Here is a 15,115-nt window from a genome sequence, read left to right as displayed (position 1 = left end):
ATTAGCTAAATTCTAAGCCATAAAAGATGGTTTACAGATCACAGTGGCTGTGTATCACCAGCATAAGTCAAAGCAAAACAAACCATATTATATATTAAAGCTATATGTAAACTTGCCTGTAATGATCTGCCATCCTCCTCACAAATCTTTTGCCTAGTATATCTGTATTAAGTCCAGTATGTAACACAGTCTCTCTGCAATTGTGCTGTATACCTCAACATATCTATGTACAAACTAATCCTAGGACATCTACCTGAGAGAAAGCAGTTAAATCATACTTTAAATCCTTTGTTTCTTTATATAAACTTGTATGGACATTTATTTTGAAACTTTTCTTTGTTTAGGAAGCATCTTGATTTCCAGATTAACTAGTAAATAAATAGCCATCATTTCAAGTATCCTTTCTGCACATTTTTTACTAAAGAGAGGGAGGATTGGAAGAAGGAAGGACAGACTGTGAAATCAAGTTCCCACTGTGTGTCTCAGTTTCTCTCACTAGCATGCACATCTATCTCAAACCATAGGAAAAATGAACAGGCTGCTTATGTATCAGAAACCCACATATCCCTCAACATGATGATTATTTGTACACCACAATATGTGTGAAATTAGGGACACCTTTCTGAGCCAGATTCATTAGATATCCCAAGAAGTGGTCTTAATGTTGTCTCTGAACTGTAACTATAGTGTATGAGGAAGCTTGGAAAGGCTGGTAACTATTGAATAGTGAGGCATAAATGTTAGAAAAAATTCTATGCAGGTACTCCTCATTTAGTGACTGTTCGCAGTTAGACAGTGATGAAAAAGTAACTTTGCAACCAGTCCTCAAATTTATGACCTTTGCAGGTCTGTAAAACAAAGAAAAGCTGAAGTAAGATTGTAAGCACAGCCATGGTTTCACTCAGCGACTGCTTTGCTTAACAACTGAGTCGCCCATCCCAGTTGTGGTTGCTGAATGAGGACCACCTGTATAAACTTCAATTTATAATCCATGAATAAGCCTAAAAGACTAGGCAAATAAAGCAGCCAAAAAGATTCACGTTTACCACCTGAGGATGATACATCAACTATGCCTGTCCCAGGCAGGTAGAGTTTGGTCACCATGATTCATGCATTTGGTTAGCAGGGCTCCTTGGGACTGGTGTGAAAGCTATAACTCGTGCATAATGGGATGGTTGGGTTCCTCATTGGGGTGTCTTATATGTATGTATCCCTGGTTGCCAGTGAGCCAGATTCAGGGTGCTAAAATGTAAGTCCTAAACAGGTTAGCTGAAAGAGCATTTCCAAATACATCAGCCTCTCAGACACCTGATGGGAGGTCTTGCCCTATCCTCTGGTTTGCAGATTACCAGTTGGTGTCATTGCCAGGATGGGCCCTCTCAATGAGGGCTCCTGTCATGTACAGTCACCTCCCCTCTTGATAAGTCAAATCCAGGCATTCTTGCATTTAGGTCTATTTTAAGACAGTTTTGTATCTTGGCCTTCTCCTTTAATTTCCCCCATTCCAGTTTTATGTCTTGTTTTTTAATGAATTGTTTTTAGTTTTTTAAAGTTGGATTTTGTTTTGCCTTATCACATATATGTGTAATTGTTGTAAACCACATTGGGTCTTTTTTTTTTTTTAAAGAGGTTTATAAACTTTTAATAAATTAATAATATATTGTGGGCCCTTTTTTAGTTTAAGGTAAATAATTGTAAGGACATGAAAGGAGAAGCGCAGCCTGAGACTGATTTCTGATCAGTAAAACATGTAAAATGAGTTTTGGGATTAGCAAAAACCAGGACAAAAAACAATCTATAAAGAATACTTCAAATTTATGCCAGTGGTTTTTTTCCCCCCTAAGTTAATGGTTTTCAGTTTAAATTTGGTTTAAATTGATTCCCCTTTTAATGGAAGCTGCATAGCAATGTAGAGACCTGTGTTTGATCTTACTATGCTGTACTTTAGCTCTTGTGCAAAGACCCCCTGGAAAGGTTGGGATGTCGAGGGTCTGGTGCTCGGGAGGTGAAGGACCATCCTCTGTTTAAACATCTGAATTTCAAACGGCTGGAAGCTGGGATGCTGGACCCACCTTTCAAACCTGATGTGAGTTGAGAATACATGTATGGCGTAGCCAAGTTGTGTGCTCTTATAGTATTTGTTTGCTGATTTTAAATATAAGAAAATAAGCCTTCTGTACATTTTTTCTGCATTCCTTTTAGCCCCAAGCTATTTATTGCAAAGATGTCCTGGATATTGAGCAGTTTTCCACAGTCAAAGGGGTAGAGTTGGAACCAACAGACCATGACTTCTATCATAAATTTGCAACAGGAAGTGTCCCTATTCCCTGGCAAAATGAGGTAGGTGTTCTTCTGGGAAATGGTGCTTCTGAAAGGCGAATAAAAATTGGGTTATCTGCTTTTGCCACAAAAACTGGCTGTTCAAGGTATTGGTAGCTGATTTTGGACTACTGCTATGAGAAACAAGTGGGCAGCCTTAGCAGAACTATGGTGAATTCTGATTATTATTATTATTATTATTATTATTATTATTATTATTATTATTATTATTATTTTGTAGATGATAGATACAGAATGTTTCAAGGAGCTGAATGTATTTGGTCCAGATGGAGCCATACCTTCTGATCTGGACTGGAAGGGGCAGCAGCCTACCCTTCCCAAAAAGGGTCTACTCCAGCGTCTCTTCAGCCGACAGGTAATTCATCTGAGAGGTGAGAGTGGGACTGCCTGAGCTGGAGATCTCATTTCCCTCCAAACCCATTTGTTTGGAATGGTCCCCTTCAGCTCTTTGCATTAGGTATCTTTCTGCAGCCATACATCTCAGCTTTCCCAGCATTCCCTCTGCTGGAGCATCCCTAGGACACAGTTAACTTAGTTGACTGGCAAGATCCTTAAGGACTCAAGATGTAAGTCCTTAATGTCCAAAGCAACTTACACCCTGAATGATCAGGAAAGGGTTTAGTAAGCAATAGGTTTCAGTTCCCAGACTTGGAATGTATTTGAGTGTGACTGGCAGCAAAGTATATTATTATTCTAGGCTTATTTGCTTTGGGTTATAACTGATAAACAGTCATGCTCCTTTTGATTGTATTAGCCTTATGACCCCTGACGAACAAATAAAAGTATTTATCTTATTTTGATATATTTTTATCATACCTTTCTGTTGAAAAGATTTTAAGGCAATGTACAACAAGTAAAAGCAATTAAATAACAGCAATATTGTAAGATTATTAAACCAAAGGGATATCGCTGTGTATTGACCAAAAATGAAATTGTTAAGAGCAGTTTAGCAGGCTAGATTGAAAAGATATTTCTCTTATTTATTTATTTTTCTTGAAATAGAGCTAGGATCAGTTGAATCTCTTAAGGAAGACCATTAAATTGTTTAGGGGCAGCCAAGAAGAAATCTCTTCGATCTGTATCTAATAAATAGTATTTGCAAATTATGTCATCTCAGAAGGGCATCTTCTGTATATACTGATAAACAAGTTTATAAAGAAGCAGGCAGCCCTTTAAACAGCCATTTCATACGTTTTTAAGGCTTTAAAATAAAGACAAATACTTTGAATGGAGGCCAGAAAACAATCAGCAGTTATGCAGATTTTTCAATATTGGTATAATATGATGTTAATATTAAGTAATGGTCAAAAGCCTACCTACAACCTTTTATGTAAGTAGAAGTTTCTGGATGCTTTTTACATGTGGCTATAAATGTGTTGGTGAAGTCTAAACATTATGTGGCCGAGGCGTAAATCATAAGGCCAAATTATACCAACACAGTAAAGGTCACAGCTGGAGCACTTAAGTGTAATTATGCAAACACTTCTTGCCAAAGTTACAAGTTTGATCTTTCAGCAGGACGCAACCTCTTTCAAAACAAGTACTCTCTTCATCAGCAGCACTGGACTTGCAAGTGCTCCTTCTTTACGAGCCCAGGCAGGATTCAAGGATATCAGCTGTTTCCTTCATACTAGTTGCCCAAGAATGATAGAGCTGAATGTCATCAGCATATCGGTGCTCTCTCGCTTCAGAATTCCAAGTGATCTCTTCCGCCTAGCTTCATGTAGACGTTGAATAAGGAAGAGCACATGACAATCCCGCACAACATCCTGGGAGAAAAGGGTTAATTATTGCCTCCTGTAACCCTTCTGCTAAGAAACATTAATCTTCTTCCTTTCCCATGACATCAATCTTGTTAGCTTATTTAATTAGCAAGGAGGGGCAGTGGTTAGATAAACATGTAGTAGCCTTCACTGCTCTAGATACCCAGTTCACCTCCTTAAGACATACCAGCTCAGAGGATTCCAATGAACCAGGTAAGTAGCTGCCAGAGTTATATCAAGTTGTATTAATTTGACCCTGCTCCAATAATGAAGTCCCAGTCAGAGTGAACATTCTTTTATCTACCAAGAATGATCTAATTCTGCCATTAGAGGAAGGTCAAATTAGGAATGATAAGAATAAGCCATTTCCATATTCAGCACAAGCAGGCTTTGACACTCTCATTAAAAAATGAGGCAGGACATTCCCTAAGCCCCTTCAGGAGGCCATTTTGATCTATTTACTGTTTAGGAAGAAGTCCGTACTATAACCAGTCCAGAACAAACCATTATGTTATTAGACCATTATAATAAAGAGAAATCAGAAGGAATCCAATAGCACCTTTTTAGACTAGCCAATTTTATTAAAAGGCATAAGCTTTTGTGAGCTATGCTTAGGGTGCTCTGTTGTATACATGGCATCATATATTCATTGGCACATGTTGCTGATTGATATGAAATCCTGGGTTACTACTAACTGAACAAACTTGATGGGTTTGTTGAAATCACCAGGACGAAGTAACCTGAGATGGTCCAGCATGAACTCCCAAAGTTGTTCCATGTTGCTCAGGATTGAGACAATTGGGTAGCAGGTCAGAGGGGATATCATTATACTTTCCTGATTGTCACCTCACGTACTCAAAATTAGCAGACTGTTGAATGGTTCATCTGGCTAGAGATTTAGCATTCCCAAGCATTCCTGCTACTCCTCCCAGCCTTGCTTGATAGACAGAGAAGAGTCAAATACTCATCCATTTTCCTTTGGTCAGACCTCTGGGATATATGCTAGGTCTGGTTTCGTCATCAAAAAATCAAATCCTGGGGGAGTGATGTCTTCCCAGTAACTGACCAGGAGTCTAAATGCAGTAAGGCTATCACGTCTGAGTTAAAGAACCTGAAATGGCAACTAGCTGGCAGCTAATAGCCACCTTGATGGAGTTTTTCTGGTCATCCAGAGTTTTGCATCCCAAATAGAGTAGCTCTATGTTAAGGTCACAAGAACTACCTTTGTAATTATCTCATCTTCCTTACTGAAGTAGCAGCCTGAATGGAGGAATAAGTTTAAAGGCCCACTGTCTGTTCTTTGCAGTGACGATAATCACTGGGGAAGCCATTTCCATTAAGGTCCATTTAATGTAAACATTCCATTTGCTCCTAAATATGTGGCTGTGCCTTTAAAAGTCCTCCTGGGACAGCAGCAGAAAAGCAGGGGAGCCTCTTTGCTGGGAACAAGCTCCCCGCCCCAGGGCAGCAGCATCCCATTTTAGCCCTGTCTTCAAAGGGTGATGAGGCTGAGGCTGCTGACGTGCCTCTTGAGAAGCAAGAAGTAACCCTGCATCTTCTTAAAGGCCTGTTGTCCATACTGGGCCAGAACTGCTATGTCCTGTTGGGAAAACGCTGAGCCAGCAGAAGCAGGAGAGCTCAGAACACCTGAAGTTTCCATTGTTTTCACCCAAGATTGTTCCTTTTCCTTTGCATGGCTTCCACAGCCCCCACAGCTACCATGTAGTTGAAGAACAATGCTGTGTGCTTTCTTTTTATTATTTATTTTACTTTCATGCATATAATAAACAAGGGCAATTTTGAACTGGCCTCTACCCTCCATGGGTACTTGCCACTTTCCAGTAAAACTCAACAGCCTGCTGTGGTGGCTCTGTTTGATGGCGGCTGTCTTTAGAAAAGAGAAGGGCTACCTGGCTGGGCCTCGCACAGCACATTTGCTTTTTCCAGAGGTGAAAAACCTCTTCTCTCCCAGCTGTTCTGTTCAAGAAAATGACCAGCAGATGCTCCAGACTCCCCTGCAGGTATGACAAGACAAGGGAATGAGGACTCTGCCCTTTCAGTTCCTCCCCACCGAGAAATGCTGCTTCAGTACATTAATAATCCCTTAAGTCACTAATTCTACTTCCTGCAAAACACCAAGAATGCTTTATCTTGGTCTTTTGGTATGGAGACAGGTTAAAAAAAAAAATCTCAATCTACTATGGCTCCTGTATATGTAGAGAAATGAAAGGGTTTTTCTTCTTTCATCTTGTACCAATGGCCCTGAGAGCTGTCTAAAATCTTGCTAATATTCTGGACACTTAGAACTTTCTGCAGTTAGGTTCCTGTGTTAATTGCCTTATTCCAATGGAATAAGTGGTTCCTATTTCTGTAATGCACATCTTCCAGCTGTAATTTTACTGGGCTGAGATACATTTTGATCTTTGGACTGGGTTCACTAATACGCAGTGATATTTGTTTTGTTCGTGGTCACTAATGGCATTTATATTCTCCATAATCCATAAGTAAGCATTATAAGTGGGTGGAAAATGCACAGACCAGCCGGAAAGAAATTTGATGGTAGATCCAATGAGTTTTGGCTGCCAGAGTATCGCTGTATTTTGAAAGCAGTACTTTTGGCAGCCTTATTTTGGGGCTGGGCCAAAAAGCACCTTTCTGAGTAATGGATTTTCTCTGTAGGGAATGGGAATAAAATCCTGTGGCTACCTGCTTGTTGAATAACTGGACTCACTCTGTGCTTGCTGTGTGCTCTCCCTTTCCCCTGTCCCTCCCTCCCCAAAACCCACCTCCCTTCATTCTCCAGGACTGTTGTGGGAACTGCAGCGAAAGTGAAGAGGAACCAACTCACCTATGAGCTGGCTCAGAAAAGAGGGCAGTAGCTTACAGTCAAACACATGCCACCAGCATGTGCATGGCTCATCGTTTCAGGATGGCAGCAGATTCCCACCCCACAGGGGAAGTGTTCTAAGACTGGGGAGAAGAGGAACCTCTGCAGAAACCTTCAGTGTACTGCCAAGGAGCCATCTTGCTGCTACTCTTCCATGATGATAGGGTGATGATGGCAGGAGTGAAACATTCCAGGGCTGGCCCTGACCCCAATCTTTGACCTCCCTTCTGCTCATCTGCTGGAGTTTGGTTTTTTTTATATTTATATTAATGTAAATGTGAATGTATGTATAGAACATATGTACATTCTTAATGGTTGGAAAAAGGGTCTTTCTGCATTTCCCTCTGCACTTCCCTCTCTAGCCCACCATCACTGCTTCATCTTAGTGAACAGTGTGCACCAGCCTTCCCCTGGATATGATGATGGAAGATGCTAAGGTGTGGCAGGTAAAATGAGAGAGCTGCCACTGCTGGTATATCCAATCTGCAAGAACAAATGGAGGATCCTGTCCCCAACTATTATACACTGTTGACTTGCTATGTTATCACAAGGCACTGTAGAAATGATGGCAACCATTTTTGGTTTCCCTTTGGACTTGCAGATATGTCTATTGTTTAGGCAGCAGCCCCAGATTGTTCTTGGATGACAATCTCTGAATTTTATCTCTGGAACTTGGCTTAATGAGGATAACAAATCCTAGAATATCAAGTATAGTTCCATTACAACTAGTGACATTACACTGGTTTCTAACTTTATTTCTGTTGTGAAACTCAGAAATAATAGGGATTGACATGACCAAGTAGAGTTGAAAAGTGTTCATATCTCCTCCTCAGAGCCTTCATGAAAACTAAGCCTTTTTTTCTTCTTCCCTTTCTTGTACTACTTTGCCCTCTTTCCCCTCCAAATATGAAGTGATTCTGTTATCTTTATTCCTGGTTGTTTTGCAAACTGCCAGCTGTACTCATGAAATAGAATACATATTCCTTAGTCTGGAAGCTTGAGCAAAGAGCCAAGCTATGTTGAAGTGGGAAGTCTGAGATCAGATCTTCTGGCATCTTCATCTGCCTTGTAAAGCAGGTAGAAGTCTCTATTTTGGAGCAACATTGCTGAGGATAGAGGTTAATCATGTTTGCTTGCACAACTTCCCCGTTCAAACTTGCAAACCCCAAACTGCTGTTAGGCTTGCAATAGATGAAATATAAGCACTTCCCTTGTCATGCAGTGGGGCAAATGCAGCTTTGGAGGACCAATTAATTTGCCCTTTGGCCAGGAGCACAGTAGAAATAAAACAGTTGGGAGATCCAAAGACAGATGCCCTGGAGCTCATGTAATTTGACCCAAAGTCCTGATCCACTTTCCATATGGTAATCTTGTATGTGGTCTTCCATGATTTGGAGCCCTGGGCCCACCCAGAACTGCACTTGTGCCTTCATGATACTCTCCTGAGCAGGCCTATTTCAGGCCTGCTTAGTGCTGGGATTAAAGTTTCTAGTCTTATCCTTGACCCATGTCTAGAGTGCAAATCTTCCATCTCCCAATAGCTATTTCCAGCCTCATCCTGTATTTGTGTAGCTGCCTCGCTTTGGGACAGGTAATTCCATTTCATACTTCACCTGTGGTACCTCATGCTAATATTGCACTGTACTTGGGAATACTGAAACTATTACTATTGTGTTAATTGTTAGTACTGACTCGTCATTGCTGTGGTACAGAAGGAGATGGCGTGAATACATCAATAGGTGCTGAACAATCTCCTGCCGATGCACTCTAGGAATGTGGAACATCAACTATCCTGCCTTTCTGTTATAAAGAGCAGCCACCATGCACACCTTAGTGTATGTCTGACCGCTTTCGTTACTGCCTTTCACCCTTGGCGGCTCTCTCCACCTCTTGATGCCTCTGACAGACTGCTTTTCACAGTCTAGTATATCTGCTGTCTTAGTTTTTTCCTTGGAATTTCTAGTGGAACATAGTACAGGGAGTCCCCGGGTTAAGAATGCCCGAATTACAGACGACCCATAGTTAAGAACGGAGCCTACTGCAGCAAGATTCAAGTTAAATAAACAATTATTCGAGTTAAATACACAATGGGTCGAGCTCATTACACAATATTATACAATAATACTGTTCCAGCTTACGTACAAATTCGACTTAAGGACAGACCTTGGGAACAGAACTCGTTCTTAAACTGGGGACTACCTGAATGCTATTTCAGACCTCCTCAACATGTGTTTGTCTGCATTTTGTCTGTCTTTTACTATTTCCTTTAACTTGACCCCTCTTTCAAAATTCATTCTGGCCATCTGAGATTTTTTTCAAAAAAATAAATAAATGGCTGAGAATGTTCTATATGAATTTAAATTACTAAGCCTCAAGCAATATCTTAAACCAGAGAGTAAGGTTAAAAATAGAAAGCAGGCTGCAGCCGTGCTTGCATAGGTATTATGGAAACAAGGCTGCGGATCTATTGCAGGGAATCCTAGTATTTAAATTTCTGTGTATTGCACAATTAGTAATGATGTCTATAATTTTATCATTTAAACTGTAGTCATTTTTGAATTTTTTTAAATGTGACCTAAGCTTTCTTAAATGTACATATTGTAAAAACATCCGTGAAAGAAACAGTTTCTCAAGTGTGAGATTACTTGATTTAATAAAATCTACCATATGTTGCTAAGAAGGAAATTTCATATTTCTGTTTAATTAAATCTGGGAGTATGGATTATTTCCTATTATAATAAAAATGTTTTATTTTAAACATGTCCCATCAGGACTGTAGATGATTCAGAGGTAAAAAATTTATTTAACCACAAGTCTAAGGGTAAAAAGCAAAGGTTTAGCAGCCTTGTTCTAGTGTCAGCTTCGTATTCTAGTTTCCAACTCAAGCTGAAAAAATAAAGCTTTCATCAAATCTGGAATTGGGGAATAACCTTAGCTACGAAGGTTCTTCTTGAGAACAAAGTCTTGGCTGCTTCCAAAGTATTCATTAACCAGTATTTTCCACTCCAAGTGGCAATGGCGCTTCAATGTCTCCCAGCTCTTACTACCATTTCTTCTTTAAAAACATCTTCCAGGAATTGAATCTGCAGGCTAGGGGTGTCTACAGGATATGGTCAAAAAAGTCAAGGTGGCACCCATGACAATTACAGGTAGTCCTTGACTTACGACCACAGTTGGGACTAGAACTTCCGTCGCTAAGCAATGCAGTTGTTAAGTGAATTGCACCCAATTTTACAGACCTTTTTTGCCATGGTCATTAAGTAAATCACATGATCGTTAACCAAATCTGGTTTCCATTGACTTTGCTTGTCAGAAGTCCCCTGGGAAGATTGCAAATGGCAGTCACGTGACCTTGGCACACTGCAACTCTTGTAAATACATGCCAGTTGCCAAGCACCTAAATTTTAATCACGTGATCGCAGGGACACTGCAACAGTCATATGTGCGAGGATCAGTTGTAAATCACTTTTTTCAGTGCTGTAGTGACTTCAAATGATCATTAAACAAATTATTGTAAGTCAAGGACTACCTGTAGTCAAAGCGCTGCATGTTTTTTAGGTGTGATCACATTATCAGGACCACCATATTGACTTTTTTTACCACACCCTGTGGACACCCCTGCTGGAGTATCTTGTATGTGTTGTACCAATGGCCTGTAGATCCTCTAATCTGACAGCTCCTCCAGTTAGTTAGACTTTCAAGTAGGTATTTGGTTTTTATTTGATTTAATTAAGATTAGAACCATAGTTAATATGCTGGAGGTCTGTCTTTCCCTTGTATCTTGTTTTCAGGTTCATGCTTTGCCAAACTATAGTAGAAGCCAGATGCTCTAAAATTAGGAACAGTTTTATGTTTTATGCTCATTTCCATTTTTTTTCCTGCATGATTGCTAAAACTCCCGTCTCATTTGGATATCATCTCTCTCTCTTTTTCTTTACTTCTTGAGGGTTTAAATTCTTTTTTCCCTTTTCCTTTTTAACTTAATTTGTACCTATGTTTGTTTGTTTTCCCCTACTGCTGTTTAAAATTGTATCTATTTTTAGATTCTTCTTTGTAATAACCTGCTTTATCATCAGTATCAGCACTTTTATGAAATCTTTACTCTTCTTCTGACAACTGTTGTCTAACCCCTGTGTATCTGTGTCTACTTAGCAGCAATGAACAGGTGCATAAAGAAAACTATAAAACTGTGAAGATATGCACTATGTAAAGCAAATATATCTGCGGAAAGAAATTATAGCATGCTATCCTCTACTTCCTCCAAGCATGATTGTTTCTGGAACTGTTTTCCTTTATCCTCTCCACCCCATCTTCCCTTGAGCAAAATTCCATTAATAAAAGGACCTTCTTCAAAGATCCTATTAGGGATCCATTCATAAGCCCAACAATTGCAAGCATGCTTTATGAAAATACTTAAAAAGGAAGTATTTGTGGGAGTAGCATCTCCTAAATTGTTTGGCGGTTTAAGTATATTACAAATCTGACATTACTCTTGAAAAGGAAATCAACTCAGAGTTTCTAATGCAGCTCTACAATATCTTTGAATGTCATACCTTCATCTTGTTATGAAATAATATTCATTGAAAACAGAGCTTGGTACTCATTTTGCTGGAATGTTACATGTCTTATATGTTAGGTACAAGCTCCCCCTAAATAGCCTTAGTTTTACTGGTGTTTATAAAACAAGTGCTGGAAAAACTTCAGATTCATTAGATGTTCTTTCTTAATAGAAACCAAAGTTCCATCAACTGAATACATCTGGGACAATCTATTCTTGGAATTAGACTTAGCTAAGCACGCGGTCCTTTAACTCAAGTCCATTCCTGGTTAGAGCAAGTGTTTTCCATTTCCGCAATCCTATATGACAAAAATGTTATTTTTGCATCTGTTAACCAAGTCAGGAATCTACGTCACCACAAATCCCAGTCTGTTTTCTGCCCACCTCAGCTGTAACACTCTTGTGTTTTACAGAAAACCAAAGCCACAATCTGACCTAGGCCAATGAACACTTCTGCATTCTCCCTAATATCACAACAGGTAGCAGCTCCTAGCTGACATTTACTGATCTCTAAAAAAAAAACAACCTTAAACAGAATGGACCTTATTAGTGCTTGGATGGGAGACTATCAGGAAATCCCAGGGCTCTATATCTGACTAGGAATTCAAGAAAGCAATGACAAACCACCTCTGTATTGTTACCAAGAAAGCTGCCTGGCCTTGTTCTTGAAGCCAACAGGAGTCAGGCTCAACTCCAGATAGCCTTTCCCTTCATGACTGAACTAATTCTCTCCTTATTCTACAGTAGGATATTCTATTTCCTACACCTATCAATTATTAGGTGGCCAGAATATTTGTATTGTTGGCTGAAGGTGGGTATTTTGAGGGTAGGTATTGTGTTGTCAGTACACTAACATGTACCTCTGAATTGGTGAGAGGCAGACAACAGTTTGTTTATACATGCACACTCAACTCTATTTTCTACCCCTTTATGCCACTCTGTTCCAAAGGACTTAAGACTTGCAAGGTATTCTCTAGAGATCCTAGCTTCACTTGCATAGTATGGCATAAGTGTGCTTGTGGTAAACTCAGCTTTGATGGTACTTTGGCATATGAGCCAAAATGTGTCAGAACTGGCCAGAACAATCCTTGCTGTTGGCAGGAAATGTTGCATGTGGCAGGGGTGTGAGTAAGGCTGGTATTCTAGTCTACATCTTCTCTATATTGCTAAAAAGTGTTGTACGAAAGCCTCCGTTGACTGTGGGTAGTGGTGTTCAATAACTACGGTGACGACCATGGCATATAGAAGATTGCAACGTGGAAAATAAGAGAAATAAAAGGTACAGGCCATAATGAATGAACAAAAAAAGTAGATGTGATATGGGTCTGAGAAATGGAGAAAAGGGTGAAGGAAGTAATAGATCTAAATGAAGGTTGCCTACTTTTGTAGTACAGTATTATGAATGAGAGAGCTAAAAATGTATGTGAGAAGGCTTGTGGAAGTTGCATGTTACACTCCAGTGAACGGTGATAATGGAAGACTCAGAGATGAATGTGGGGAAAATTATGGACATTCTGAATGAATGCACTCCAGGGGAAAAATTATTCTGTTAGGTGACATGAATGGACAGGTAAGAATGAGATGAGAAAGTAGACAAAAAGTGATCGGGCCATTCCAAGATCCTTGATTGAATAAGAATGGTGATTAATGAATATCTGCTTAGAAAAAGATCTGTTTCAAATATGTGATTTAAACATAAGCCTACTTCTGGCACAGGAATCAATATAAATTTTAAAGCATTTGAAGTTCGATGACTGAGCAAGCAGAGTTGGCAGGGGAGTTCAACTGCAGAGAGAGAAGATACAGAGAGAAGAGCCAAGGAGAGGAAGAGACCACTGGCTGGCTGATGCTGCTGTTTCCTGAGTGCTGCTGATTGCCCATTGTGTGTGATTGGAGCATTGCTTGCTATCGACCTAGTTGAGCCATCTTCAGGGGACATCCTGTATAAGGAAGGCGGCTGCCCAGAGATTAGTCTAACCGAATGAACAAACAAGGAGAAAAAAACGGGAGTATGACAGAGGAGATACTTTATTGTTGTTTTCTGTTGTTCATCAGATGCTGAAGAAGATGGATAGGAGTGCTCTCATGACCTACAAGGATATGCCATCTTTGTTTTCTTCCCTGAACATGACACAAAACTATCTGCAAGTAGACAGCCCTCCTGGAAGAGAAGGTGAAGGGGCTAGACACCAAATTACCTAACTTCCAGCTTTTGGGGGAAGGTGAGGAAGTATTGAATCAGACCCAGGAGGTGCTTGAGAAGGGACAAGAGCACTAAGAAGTTTCCCAGAAGATAGAAGAAAGCCAGACACAGGAGATGGAGCAGTGTGACACAAAGGCTCACATCTGTCAACCAAAGCTTCTATACCTGGGACTTGGATAACAGATTTCTGAGCCTCACCATTAATGTTTCTGAAGCACCAGATAAAAAGCAGCTGCCCAAGCCCAGGGACTGAAGAAGAGGACTCTGTGCGTTGTCCAAAGGGAAGGATTCCTGCTTCTGTCCCAGAGAAGGAGAAGCAACAAGTAATAGTGACTGGAGATTTTGGTCTTAAGGTTTTTCTGCTAGCAGTACTAAAATATGGTTATCCGTTGTGGGACCCGGCAGAAAACTATGGCAGTTTCAAGAACTGACTACATTTTCAATACCACTCTGCCTTGGCATCAAAAGAGAATAAGAGGTCTGTCTGTCCCAGAAGTGCAGGGAGGAGGGATGGAATGGGGATCCCCTGCTTTGGTGCCAGTACCTGGCAGCAGGAGATTTGTAGGTTTCCTGCTGTCGGTCCTCTGATCCCACGGAGGGATCGCTCTGTGAAATTTGTGCTGCTCCTTTCCCACGGCAAGTGAGGTAAGGGAAAGAAGAGAGCCACTCCTCTCTTTGCTTCCCACCAATTTTCTTGCCATGGGAAGAAGCAAAGAAGTCGATCTTCTGCTATCAGTTCTCCAGTCCCACAGAGTAATCACTGTGGGATTGGAGAACTGGCAGCAAAGAAGCTGTACTCCCTCAGTCTTCTCCACTCTCTTTTCTTGACACTCCTGAATGGCAGAAAAAGTGGAGGGAGAAAGGAAGCCGAAGTTTGGAGCCTGTATCAAAAAGACCCACTTCCTGCCACAGAATGACAGCTTATGTACGCTTCTGTTCCCACGGGAAGGAAAGTGGCATGAAAGCAACTCTGCCCGTGGCTTCACCATGGGGCTACCAGTTGCAATTTCTGCTGGCACCCTGCAGCGTTGAAGTGCTCATGGCTTCATTGCAAGGATGCCCATGGCAACTGTCTAGTTGGCAGAGCTACAGTGAAGCCGTCCCTTCCTTGGGACTTAGATGCTGCAGTGCCTAAGCTGCAGGGGGACATTCTGTACATTTATACAGGATGCTGCTGTGGCTTCAGTGTTTGGGAGAACTGGCACCCAACGGACCCATCTCTTTCCATCTCCCCGTGCTTCTCCTGCCACCCAAGGGTTGTCAAGAGAAGCGGAAGCGATGGCTTTTCAGGGTAGGGGTAGTCCTGATTCTCTTGCTGCCAAAAGATAAATGGTCCTGAAAACCAGTGGCCAGAAACTAGACTG

The 15,115-nt window shown here is 40.8% G+C and overlaps 1 protein-coding gene across 1 annotated transcript in view; it reads left to right on the top strand.

Moving 5' to 3' along the window:
* Positions 1–11,665, top strand: part of GRK6 (G protein-coupled receptor kinase 6) — a 32,232-nt gene extending 20,567 nt beyond the window's left edge. Inside the window, exons 13-16 of the mRNA XM_088133946.1 lie at positions 1,949–2,086; positions 2,203–2,340; positions 2,561–2,695; positions 6,907–11,665. Coding sequence (XP_087990072.1) covers positions 1,949–2,086; positions 2,203–2,340; positions 2,561–2,695; positions 6,907–6,957 — 462 coding nt within the window. The 3' untranslated portion in view covers positions 6,958–11,665. The remainder of the gene's footprint in view (positions 1–1,948; positions 2,087–2,202; positions 2,341–2,560; positions 2,696–6,906) is intronic.
* The last annotated feature ends 3,450 nt before the right edge of the window (positions 11,666–15,115 follow it).

The sequence above is a fragment of the Python bivittatus genome, unplaced genomic scaffold (assembly GCF_059951505.1).
Source record: "Python bivittatus isolate LINGU-HERP-01145 unplaced genomic scaffold, Pbiv_v1 ctg000080_np1212, whole genome shotgun sequence".
NCBI lineage: Eukaryota > Metazoa > Chordata > Lepidosauria > Squamata > Pythonidae > Python > Python bivittatus.
This window is presented reverse-complemented; position numbering and strand designations above follow the sequence as displayed.